This window comes from Cetorhinus maximus, chromosome 2 (genome assembly GCF_964194155.1).
Source record: "Cetorhinus maximus chromosome 2, sCetMax3.hap1.1, whole genome shotgun sequence".
In the NCBI taxonomy this organism is placed as follows: domain Eukaryota; kingdom Metazoa; phylum Chordata; class Chondrichthyes; order Lamniformes; family Cetorhinidae; genus Cetorhinus; species Cetorhinus maximus.
The window spans coordinates 93,900,826-93,914,059 of record NC_135880.1 but is presented as its reverse complement, the minus strand read 5'-3'; the positions used below and the strand labels follow the sequence as shown (position 1 = coordinate 93,914,059).

At 47.3% G+C, this 13,234-nt stretch overlaps 1 protein-coding gene across 2 annotated transcripts in view; it reads right to left on the bottom strand.

The window, feature by feature from the left end:
* Positions 1-11,360, bottom strand: part of slc33a2 (solute carrier family 33 member 2) — a 112,758-nt gene extending 101,398 nt beyond the window's left edge. The window contains exons 1-2 of one of the 2 annotated variants that reach the window (XM_078567153.1): positions 11,281-11,360; positions 6,731-7,456 (exon numbers count right to left, since the gene is read on the bottom strand). In XM_078567153.1, the coding sequence (XP_078423279.1) occupies positions 6,731-7,400 (670 nt within the window). In that variant the 5' untranslated portion in view covers positions 7,401-7,456; positions 11,281-11,360. Of the gene's footprint in view, positions 1-6,730; positions 7,457-9,497; positions 9,552-11,280 lie in introns of those variants that run through there. The other variant, XM_078567160.1, reaches the window with a different exon arrangement.
* Positions 11,361-13,234: the final 1,874 nt, after the last annotated feature.

The following is a 13,234-nucleotide window of genomic DNA, read 5'->3' as shown; positions in this document are numbered from 1 at the left end:
AGCTTGTCAAGGACATGTTTGGAGTTTTGCTGGGGCCATACAGGCTTTCTGGACGGATCAGAGAATTCCAGGTTCAAAGAGGTGGCAACCCAGTAGGGAGCCAATCATGGATTTACCATGAAATTAGGTGGGCCCATGAAAGGAAGCACGGCTGAGAGGGGCACTCAGTCAGATAGCATCGGGTGAGCAGAGTTAATTGAGCAAGTGGTCTCTACACTTTTGGACAGTGATGGGGATGTGACCGCCCAGGGATTGTGGGGCCATAAGATGGAGAGGGTGGGGGTTGAGAGAACATTGTGAGTGAAGCTGCAGCTGTGCACGATATTAAGGTTTTCATAGGTCAGGTCAAGTAGGAATGGGAAATAGGAACATCTTCACACTCTCAGGTGCAGAGGCAGAGCCCTGGCTATAAGGAAGGCAGAAGGGAGGAACAAGGGGCAGGAAGGCAATGGAAGACATATTTGCAGCATTGTGTGCACCATTGAATAAGAAGATATCTGGACATGTCAGAGAATCAGTGCCGCAGGAGACTGCACTTATCTAGACATTTGGTCTGAGGCCTGTGCCCTCGTAGTGGGTTTGATTGACATCCACTCCAATGCCTCTTTGTGTTATCAGTGCCACTGACCAGTCCATGCTACAGAACATTCTGTACATGTCAGTGTACTTTTCCTGCATCCACTCAGGAAGTGCTAATGCATATGGCCCTTCGTGAGGTTAACCACTCTCTCAATGGAGGCGTTCATGCGCACAAAGCCCTGTGCCATGGTGGCGCACATGAGCTAAGTGGACTCCTCCTGTCTTAGCCCGTGACCCTGCGCTGCCTCAGCGAAACTCTGGCATGTGAAGTAGCAACAAGAGTCCGAACATAAGAACACAAGAGATAAGGGCAGGAATAGACCGTACTGCTGTCGAGCCTGCTCTGCTATTCAGTCTGATCATGGCTGATCTTGGGCTTCAACTCCACTCTCCTGTTCACTCTCCATATTTCTTGATTCACTGAGAGAATAAAGATTTGCCTGTTCCAGCCTTAAATATAGTCAACGATGGAACATCCACAAACCTCTGGGTTAGAGGCTTCCAAAGATTTACAATCGTCTAATTCCAAGGAGCAATCTAACGAACCTTTCCTCCCTTTTTGGGTCAAAATCCTAGAACTCCCTTCCTAACAGCACTATGGGTGTACCTACAGCACCTGGACTGCAGTGGTTCAAGAAAGCAGCTCACCACCACCTTCACAAGGGAAATTAGGGGTGGGCAATAAATGCTGGCCTAGCCAGTGACATCCACATCCCATGAATGAATTTTTAAAAATGCAAGCATATCCTTCTTGAAATATGGAGATCAAAACTGCACACAGTACTCCAGGTCTAATCTCACCAAATCGCTGTACATTTGTAGCAAGACTTCCTTATTCTTGTAGTCCAGTCCCCTTGTAATAAAGGCCAACATGCTATTTTGTCTTCCTAAGTGCTTGCTATGCCTGCAAGCTAACTTTCTGCATTCCTACAAGCAAATACAAGCCTCTCTAAACATCAATATTTACAAGTTTTGCACCTTTTTAAAAATATTCTGCTTTTCGATCCTCTGCTGGAGAGTCCATACCTGGAGACCTGTCATCAAGATCTTGTGCTGCACTCACCTTCCCAGAGCAAAGCAGGTCATTGAACTTCTTGCAGCATTGCACCCTGTCGCTTTGCACTACACTCCTAGGGCAGGATTTTTACCTCTTCGGGCCAGGGGGCAGGCCCGGGAGTGGCCACAAAACCGTCCGCCGGCCACGATTTCATGCTGGCTGGCCAATTAACGGTGTGAATCACACACTAAAATGCTCAGGGCTGCCTCGGTGGGGCGGGAGGAGAGCAAGTGCAGAAGTCAGCGCATGTGCACGGGCGCGCTCACTGAAAGCTCCCTGAAGGCACAGAGCTGCCTGAGGGAGCTGACAAATTCTGACATTAAAAATGAAGAGCTGGAAAGTAAGAAAAACATGGCCCCCCCATGTGACTCTGTCACATGAACAGGGACATGTTAAAAATAAGTTTTAAAAGTTTTTTTTAATCAATGGTCGAAATCTCATCCCGCCCATGGATGAGGCTTCGCAAAAAATGCAAAGACCCCTTGGTCTATTCACCTGCCCGCCAACCGTAAGGCTGGATGGACAGTTCTGATGAAGGGTCATACGGACTCAAAACGTTAACTCTGTCTTCCTCTCCACAGATGCTGTCAGACCTGCTGAGTTTTTCCAGCAATTTTTGTTTTTGTTTCAGATTTCCAGGATCCGCAGTATTTTGCTTTTATCCGCATATCAGTCATTCCTCTCAACATATCACTAATGGACGTTCCGACTTCATAATGTTCAGTTAATGCCTTTAAAACAGCAACATAGTCAGCTTTTGTCTCCCCGGAAGCCTATTCCTCGAATTGAATTTGAAGCACCGCTTGGTAACTAAGGGCTTTGGTCTCAAGTGGTTTTGTACAATTTTCATTAACTCGTCGAAAGTCTTCGTATCGGGGATTTTAGGTGACATGAGGCTGCGAATCAGGCTATACGTTTTGCTCCCGCATGTGGAATTGCCCTCTTCTTTTCCTCCCCTGCGATGTTGTTAGCAGTAAAAAGGAATGCTAGGTGCTCAGCATACTGAGACCAGTTATCTGGAATGGGGTCAAATGGATCGACATGCCCGAATTGCGGCAATGTGAATGACTGCAAGGGGACTGTGCTTCTGATGGCTTCCCATTAATGATGAATTCAGGTGTTTGGTTTACTGCGGCTTCCTTGACTGACGTTGATCAATTCGTGTTTTGCCTTCCGCAGGGTTGCCCTGTCTCTGGGGTCCCTTATAATTTTCTGTCCGTAGCCGGTTTCCTTGCATGTACCTCTTTAAATGTATTGCCGCTTTAAGGGCAGTCACTGTTTTTTTTCAACTCCATCTCTGCAGCTGTTGGCATTTCTGTGCTGTGTTTCGTGCTCTTTTCGAGTTTAAAGAGTTCTCCATCTAGGCAGTATTCAATACTGACACCAAAGGGCAGTTGCTCTTTGATGGAGAGCTGCTACTGTGGATTCAAGGTTGAGGAGTTGTTCAAAGTGCTCTTGTCAGCATTGACGGATGGCATTGTCATCCTTAACAAGAGAGACACCAGCCTGTGAGAAAAGGGGATTTTGTCAAATTGTTCCATTGCCTCATTATACCAAACACCCTCTTCCAACAGAAGGACAAATACAAAACTACATGGATGCATCCTAGATCAAAGCATTGGCACATATGAACATACGAATATACATACGAGCGTACGAATTAGGTGCAGGAGTAGGCCACTTGGCCCCTTGGGCCTGCTCCACCATTCAATACGATCATGGCTGATCTAATTTTAACCTCAACTTCACATTCCTGCCATCCCCAATAATCTTTCACCCCCTTGCTTATCAAGAATTTATCTACTTCTGCCTTGAAGATATTCAAAAACTCTGCCTCAACCACCTTTTGAGGAAGAGAACTCCAAAGACTCTCAACCTTCAGAGAAAAACTTTTCCTCATCCCTGTCTTAAATGGCGACCCCTTATTTTTAAACAGTGGCCCCTAGTTCTAGATTCTCCCACAAGAGGAAACATCCTCTTCACATCCATTATGTCAAGACTCCTCAGGATCTTATGTTTCAATCAAGTCGCCTCTTACTCTTCCAAACTCCAGCGGATACAAAACCTAGCCTGACCAGCCTTTCCTCATAAGACAACCCACCCATTCCAGGTGTTATTCTAGTAAACCTCCTGGACTATGTCATTGCTTGTGTCAAAGATCTAAATGTGTCTGTATCACTTGATCCTGCAGGGGACAGATGTCTGCTAGACAGACCATTGACTTGTTCGACTGGCGGTCGACATTCACCTAGCACCACGAGATAACAAGGGCTCAAAAGCCCAAGGAGAAGAAGATTAATGTCTCAGCCTAAAGCTCCTGGCCAATGCGAGGAATTCCAAGTGCAGCTCACGACCAATGTGAAATATCTTCACACATCCAACACAATTCCAGGATAGTGGGATCAAATAAAGTTAGCTGTATTAGACTCCTGCACCCAGACCATTGGGATTGAGCACTGTCGCCACCAAGATGCTGAAATATGTGACCTCCTAGAATAGAAACAAGCAGCCTTCATTGCCAGGCAGAACAACCCAAGGTCGCAAGTCAAGAAGGCAACATTTCATCAGCTCAATGCTGGCACCCAAAGACAAATCTGGAAGAGAAAGCCCAAGAGATCCAACAATATGTTGTCCATCACGATATGCAAGCTTCTTTGAAGCCACAGGGCCATCTATAGGCCAAAGCCAAATGGACTGATAACACTCATATTCATTGGAACACAAGATGAGCACTATTTCCAAGCCAATCTGAAAGGTGTTTTAGGAGTTAGAATGCTACATGTATTTTTAAAAGAACAGTAACATGTTGTAAAAACAAAAATTACATAGGGCAATACCAGAAGTTTCAACTATGACAGCACTTATGAAATGCTCAGCATTTCCATTCTTTTTCTCTTCCAAAACTATTTCAACCATGCACAACAAAATGATTACTGCCTGATAATTAGAACCAAATAGCAGAACAACTAAAAACATTGTAGCTGACTCAACTTTGTATTCTGACTTTCATAGGATTTGCACATTTCACTTAGCCTAGTTTCAGCTGGAAAGTGGCCATGATCTCTCTGAGCACACTAGACATAGATGAACTACAATTACTGTTTCAAGGTTCACCTAGTTCAAATTGTTCGAGAGATCTTTTCCTAGACTCTAGTAATGAATGTATATATTGGACCACACAACCCGCCACCTCCACCTCCACCTCCCAGCCTGTGCCTGGGGAGGGCATTAAATTCTGCCCATTGCCTTAATTTATACAACACTTGTTTATTTTCTCTCTTTATACTCTTTTGAGTACCAGTGAAAACAAAAACTAATTAACCAATAAAGAAAAGCCGATTAAACCAATTGATAGCCCTTTAAAGGGCATTGTAAAAAAAATTTAAAGGAACCTTACATAATTAAATGTTAATGTGTATATTTAATTTTGGCCAACAAATAGAAGTACAACAGCGTATAATGCATTCGCTGCATAGATAGTCACCTGCAGTAACAAGGTAAATGTTCACCCTTCTCGTCCTCGTCCTTGCCGACCGTCCTGGCATGCTGTGACATTCCATCCTGCCATCCAACAGTGGCAGGGGGTCCACATTGGAGGGCTCTCTACGTGGGAGTCTTCCACTTCTCCATCGGGGATCTGGTGTGGAGGGTGCTGCACGCAGCAGTCCCATACAACCATAGGTTACGATGGTTCACGGACTCCCATGCCCCCTGTATTTTCTGTGGCCTTGATGAGTCCGTGCGTATATAGACTGTGGGAGGCTGCACTCCCTTTTCAATTACCTGATGGACCTATTCCTCAAGTTTTGGCTGCACTTCAGCCCCATGCTCCTGATCTTTGGTCACCTGGTGCAAAGGCAGGTGGGCAGGGAGGAGGACCTCCTTGTAAGCCTGCTCCTGGGCCTGGCTAAGTTGGCCATTAACAAGTCCAGGCAGCGGGCGGTCAAGTGCATTATCAGCCCCCTAAACAACATTATTATTAATTATGTAAGGTTCCTTTAAATTTTCTTTTAGTTACTGTGCCATTTAAAGGGCTATCAATTGGTTTAATCGGCTTTTCTTTATTGGTTAATTAGTTTTTGTTTTCACTGGTACTCAAAAGAGTATAAAGAGAGAAAATAAACAAGGTAAGTGTTGTATAAATTAAGACAATGGGCAGAATTTAATGCCCTCCCCAGGTACAGTCTGGGAGGTGGCGCTGGGGGGGGATGGCAGGTTGGATGGTCCAAATAATGGGGCAGGAAAGCTCAGGGTGGAGAGCTCTTTGCCTCCCTCACGTCCTCTAATAAAGACCAGGGCAGAAAAGGTTGAAAAAGGCATTTCTATCCAGGCACCAATTGAGGCCCATAAGTGGCCACATGAGGGCCTCATCCCACTGCCACTAGTATTCAACCAGTAGTAGACAGGGATCAAGGTAAACCCTGGCAGGCATGCTTGCAGCCTGCTGCAGGGAGGAAGTTTCCTCCTGCTAAGGCACCCTGTGCCCAATAGAGGGACCTGTCGGTGGCAAGGGCTGCCCCAGATTCCCTGGCTGGCCCCAGCCACCTCACCCACTTGTGTTCTGGAGCTTCAGCAACAATTCTCCTCCTAGGGCCTCCAGTAGTAGCCACTGCTCTAGGGTGGCTCGTAGCGGAGACAGGACATCTATCCTACAGGTCCCAGGAGCCCCAAAAGACTGCCTGATCCAATCGGGGTTCCTGGAAATGGCCGTGGCAGGGTTGCCACCCGCTGTCCAGTTGGTGGATGGGCCCACCACTGTGACCATTAAATTCTGCCCAATATAACGGCACAATAATGTAGGTCAGCTATTTGTAAACAGTTTTGACTGAATTAGAATGACAACATTGCATCTAAAAGATTTTCTAACATAACAAACATGTTAATATTGCCCAAAAACAAAACTACTGGAAATACACAGCAGGTCAACCAGTATCTGAAGCAAGAAAAGACAAGTTATATTTCGCTTTGGTAGAATCCTATTTCAGATCTGAAGACTGAAAGATAAATAAAAATTTTAGGAAAACTCAGAAAAATCCACAAATCACTAGGAGGATATTAATTTTATATATTCATAATTGTGCAAGATGGGCTCACCTAATTTGTAAATGATGACATAAATTAGAGTCCAAATTGTTCCAGGCACTCGAAGTACTTCTTTCAATATTGCACGGGGGTTCAGCACAGGCAATCTAGCTTCTGATTCAGCGGTTCTTGGAGGTTCAGGAGTGAAACAAGAGCAAATTATAGCTACCACATAGATAATGGCGATTGTTATGAAAAGCATATTCCAGCTAATATAGTCCATCACTGTCAAAAATCCTGCTCCTGCAACGAGAGAGCCTGTCTTATAACCCACAACTTGGATGGTGTTGCCGTAGCCAACTTCCTCATTACTGAGCAATCGCACTGCCATGCCATCAACAGCAATATCTTGAATTGAAGTAAAGAAGTTCAACAGCAGCAAGATGAAGGCCATAGTTGGGAAATCAGTCGTTGGATGCAGTCTCGCCATTATTAAACAACATAAGAAGAGTCCAAACATGCTAGACAACAGCCATTTCTGCTTTGTCCCATACTGATCCACAAATGGAGCCCAGAGTATCTTAAGTAGCCATGGGAAATACAACAATTTGATCAAACTAATTTTGCTAAATGAAAGTCCAATAGTTCTGAGGTAAATTGGTAATAAATTGGATTGTAATCCATAGGGAATTCCCTGTACAAAGTACAGCAAGCCAAATAATTTCAGTTTGAAGGTTGCCATTTCAAATGGGTATTCTCTGAGGTAAAACAAACCCTTCCATGTGATGAGTCCAAAATCTGCAACAAAAAAAGTATTGATTCTTTAAAAATGACACTAATATTTTTAATTGTACCCTAAAATAGCGGTGTTATTTAGATGTCAATTTTAGTATTGTAGGATTAATACTAAATTAATAAAACATCCTATTAATCAAGTAGATTTACTACAGTAATATTGGTACTAATTCTGTTTCATCCTATGCAAGTTTTAAAACAACTAGACCACTCAGAAAGACTAGTTTCTCCTTAAATCTTCTGTGGTCTAAGAGTTAACTAAGTAACCTTTCCAGTCAATGTCACTGTTCATGTAAACTACATTTTTACAAGTGAAAATAAAATTCCAAGATCTAAATGTGAATTCTGTTTGCAATGCAATCTAGGTTACCAATGTCACTAAAACATGTCTCAGTTGCTGTTTGCGGGACCATATTGTGTGCAGATCAGCTGTAATTATTGAGGCAAACACGGCAGTAAGTATACTTCAAAAGCAATTAGTGGGCTGTGAAGCACTTAAGGATCTCCTGAGGATCATCAGCAGTCCCTCAATTCGAGGATGACGTCTTCTCAGGGTTGCGAGTTTCTGCCATGGGTCTTCATGTGGCTGAACAGGCCAATTCTCGACCTGCAGGGCTTTGGGCACATAGGGCAGGACTCCTGAGATCGAAGATCATTTAAATATACAGCATCCCATTCATATTTCATCATAAAAGATATATTAAAATAGGTTACATTTAGAAATTAAAAGAAGAGATTTGAGAAATCTAGATTTTATTTTCCTCCCAGTAATTATATTCACAAACTCCCATGTGCTTATTGAGAAACATTCAGACATTTAAATAAATAGATTCCGAACTAAGGATAGATTAAAAACAAAAAGCTAAAAGCTACTGCGGATGCTGGAATAGATTAGAATGGTTTAGGCTTAGTTGATGAGATGTGTTAGAAGAAAGCTTATAAGATGTTAAGAGTTATGGAGGGATTTAATGTATTCCATAGATTAGAATCAAGATGCCTGAAAAGTTGCCCCATCGATGGTCAAGTGAAGGGTAGTTTGTACAAAAGACCAAGTGTCAGAGGACACTTGTTTGGAGAGGACACATATTGAGTTTTTTAAAATTCATTTATAGGCGTCACTGCCTAGGCTAGCATTTATTGCCCATCCCTTGAAAAGGTGGTGAACAGCTGCCTTCTTGAACTGCTGCAGTCATGTGGAGTAGATACACTCTTAGTGCTGTTAGGGAGGGAGTTCCAGGATTTTGTCCCAGCGACAGTGAAGGAACGGTGATAGAGTTCCAAGTCAGGATGGTGAGTTGAAAACGATTGCAAAAGGGTGTGTGATAAGGATAGGATTTTAAATGTAATGTATTGGGGAAAGAGGCAGATGAAGATCTGCAAAGAGATGGTAAAGGGCAGTTACAAATTGCTGGATGCAAGCAGAATAGTTTAGAACAAGCTGATATTTATGGAAGGCAAAAGATGGCAATGTATTGGAATGGTTGAATCTAGAGGTGATATGAGGGTTGCAAACTCTGGTTAGATGTATTCCTGGGAGTTCTGTCATGTGATCTTCTGCCTCTAAACACTCTGTCTTCACACCATCACCTAAAACACCAATTCCACCTAACCCTACCAATTGGAAAGCAAATAAACTCTTCATTATCCAATTAGATAATTCTTAACTATCTGTCTTGATATCATGTACCAATACTTTTGTAACTAATAACGCAAAGTAAATGAAAAGGCTTTTCCTTCTCGGTTGCTTGCAGAAGTGCCCTGAAGATTAACCTTTACGTCCTGGGAACTCCATGACATTTAATGGGTTGCCAACCCCAGGTGACGGAGGCAGAGGATGTGAGGGACAAGCGGCGATAAGAATAATTGGCAGGTCTCTTTTAAGAAGAGCCTCCACAACCTGAACCAACAGCTCTTCAACGCGGAAGCCGCCCTGTCGGTGAACACAGGGTCCACTATTGGATTGTCTGTTACTCTTCTACGTTTTCTTTTCACATCCTCAAGACAATCTGGGCAGCGTGAACTGAACGACCCAATCCTGCTCTACCTGCTCCAGCCACTCCGGGATGCTCTCGGCTTTTCTTCAACGACACAAACGGCAGCGCCGGTTCCCGCGAGGCGCCGGAAGGCGTCCGGACAATAGCAGAATGTCCAAAGACAATGGGGGAGAAACATTGTAACAATCCGCAGCCTGTCCCTCTGTGCTCACCCTGTCCGAGGGCAATGGGCGGGAAACATTGCAACAATCTGCACAGCGGGTCACCCCTGCTCTCACTTGGGGAGACAATCGGCAGGGGACAGTCCCCCCTGCCCAGGGGACAGTCTGCAGCGCGGTACAGTCCCCCCTGCCCAGGGGACAGTCTGCAGCGCGATACAGTCCCCCTGCCCAGGGGACAGTCTGCAGTGCGATACAGTCCCCCTGCCCAGGGGACAGTCTGCAGTGCGATACAGTCCCCCTGCCCAGGGGACAGTCTGCAGCGCGATACAGTCCCCCCTGCCCAGGGGACAGTCTGCAGCGCGATACAGTCCCCCTGCCCAGGGGACAGTCTGCAGCGCGATACAGTCCCCCCTGCCCAGGGGACAGTCTGCAGCGCGATACAGTCCCCCTGCCCAGGGGACAGTCTGCAGCGCGATACAGTCCCCCCTGCCCAGGGGACAGTCTGCAGCGCGATACAGTCCCCCCTGCCCAGGGGACAGTCTGCAGCGCGATACAGTCCCCCTGCCCAGGGGACAGTCTGCAGCGCGATACAGTCCCCCCTGCCCAGGGGACAGTCTGCAGCGCGATACAGTCCCCCCTGCCCAGGGGACAGTCTGCAGCGCGATACAGTCCCCCCCTGCCCAGGGGATAGTCCCAAGTGCGGTACAGTCCCCCCTGCCCAGGGGACAGTCTGCAGTGCGATACAGTCCCCCTGCCCAGGGGACAGTCTGCAGTGCGATACAGTCCCCCCCTGCCCAGGGGACAGTCTGCAGTGCGATACAGTCCCCCCCTGCCCAGGGGACAGTCTGCAGTGCGATACAGTCCCCCTGCCCAGGGGACAGTCTGCAGCGCGATACAGTCCCCCTGCCCAGGGGACAGTCTGCAGCGCGATACAGTCCCCCCTGCCCAGGGGACAGTCTGCAGTGCGATACAGTCCCCCCTGCCCAGGGGACAGTCTGCAGTGCGATACAGTCCCCCTGCCCAGGGGACAGTCTGCAGTGCGATACAGTCCCCCCCTGCCCAGGGGACAGTCTGCAGTGCGATACAGTCCCCCCCTGCCCAGGGGACAGTCTGCAGTGCGATACAGTCCCCCTGCCCAGGGGACAGTCTGCAGTGCGATACAGTCCCCCTGCCCAGGGGACAGTCTGCAGTGCGATACAGTCCCCCTGCCCAGGGGACAGTCTGCAGTGCGATACAGTCCCCCTGCCCAGGGGACAGTCTGCAGCGCGATACAGTCCCCCCTGCCCAGGGGACAGTCTGCAGTGCGATACAGTCCCCCCTGCCCAGGGGACAGTCTGCAGTGCGATACAGTCCCCCCTGCCCAGGGGACAGTCTGCAGTGCGATACAGTCCCCCTGCCCAGGGGACAGTCTGCAGCGCGATACAGTCCCCCCCTGCCCAGGGGACAGTCTGCAGCGCGATACAGTCCCCCCTGCCCAGGGGACAGTCTGCAGCGCGATACAGTCCCCCTGCCCAGGGGACAGTCTGCAGCGCGGTACAGTCCCCCCTGCCCAGGGGACAGTCTGCAGCGCGATACAGTCCCCCTGCCCAGGGGACAGTCTGCAGCGCGATACAGTCCCCCTGCCCAGGGGATAGTCCCAAGCGCGGCACAATAAAGCGTCCCCTGTGCTCACCCTGTCCGGGGAGCCGGTCTCTCCCTCTCTCATAGTCAGTCTCCCACTTGCCGACGCATGTTTATGAGTCATCAAACAGAGCCTCTGAGTAACAGAGAAAAAGGGCGTCAGCAAACATGGCAAGTGAAGTGTTTGAAGGCCGAATGCTGCTGGAGATTAGGAACTATCTCTTTTCAGGTCGAGGTTACAGCGTGGAAAGAGGCCATTCGGCAAGCTATGTCCTGCTTGCCCTCCTAGCTCCTCATCTCCTTTTTGAATGAGTAGTTTTTCTCCGTTTGCCAGCTCTCCCCCTTGAGGCCACAACTGGTACTGTGCCAAACTGCAGGAATAATAAGGGCTTTCAGGGAGTCACTCACCTCTTGCGGGCTGCATTCCTGTGGATCACTGGAGGTAATGAGCCCAGCCCCACGGGAGTGACAGCGTCATAACAGGAGTGTCAGGCTTTAGGGAGTCAGGAGGTAAATTACTCGCCGCAGGATTCGAGCCTCTGTCCTGCTCTTGTAGTCACAGTTTTAATAGGGCTAGTCCAGTTGAGTTTCTGATCAATGGTAACCCCCAGGATGTTGATAGTGGGGAATTCAGGGATGGTCATGCCATTGAATGTCATGGGGCAATGGTTAGATTCTCTCTCAGAGATGGAGGAGCCCAGTTCATCAGTGCAAAATATAAGGCTGAAGCATCCACAACAACCTTCAGCCAGAAGTGCGGAGTGAATGATCCATCCCAGCCTTCTCTGGAAGTCCCCAGCATCAAAGATGCCAGTCTTCAGCCAATTTGATTCACTCCACGTGATATCAAGAAACGACTGAAGGCACTGGATACTGCAAAGGCTTTGGGCCCTGACAATATTCCAGTAATAGTACTGAAGACTTGAGCTCCAGAACTTGCTGTGCACCGAGTCAAGCTGTTCCAGTATAGCTACAACACTGGCATCTACCCGGTAATGTGGAAAATTGCTCTGGTGTGTTCTGCACACAAAAAGCAGGACAAATCTAACCCAGCCAATTACTGCCCCATCAGTCTACTCTCGATCGTCAGTAAAGTGATGGAAGGGGTCATCGACAGTGCTATCAAGTGGCACATTATTAGCAGTAACCTGCTCACTGGCACTGAGTTTGGGTTCTGCCAGGGCCACTCAGCTCCTGACCTCATTACAACCTTGGTTCAAAGATGGACAAAAGAGCTGAACTTCAGAGGTGAGGCAAGGTTGACTGCCCTTGACATCAAGGCAGCATTTGACCGAGTGTGGCATCAATGAGCCCTAGCAAAACTGGAGTCAATAGGAATCGGGGGAAAACCTTCTGCTGGTTGGACTCATACCTAGCACAAAGGAAGATGGTTGTATTTGTTGGAGGTCAATCATCTAAGTTCCAGGACATCACTGCAGGAGCTCCTCAGGGCAGTGTCCTAGGCCCAACCACCTTCAACTGCTTCATCAATGACCTTCCTTTCATCATGAAGTCAGAAATGGGGATGTTCGCTGATGATTGCACAATGTTTAGCAACATTCACAACTCCTTAGATGCTGAAGCAGTCCATGTCCAAATGCAGCAGGACCTGGACAATATCCAGGCTTGGGCTGACAAGTGACAAGTAACATTTGTGCCACACAAGTGCTAGGCAATGACCATCTTCAACAAGAGAGAATCTAATCATTGCTCCTTGACGTTCAATGGCATTACCATTGCTGAATCCCCCACCATCAACATCCTGGGGGTTACCATTGACCAGGAACTGAACTAGACTAGCCATATAAGTACTGTGACTACAAGAACAGGATAGAGGCTAGGCATCTTGCGATGAGTAACTCACATCCTGACTCACCAAAGCCTGTCCACTATGTACAAGGCACAAGTCAGGAGTGTGATGGAATGCTCTTCAATTGCCTGGATGAGTGACACTCAAGTAGCTTGACACCATCCAGATCAAAGTAGCTCGCAAGTTGGGCTTGAAC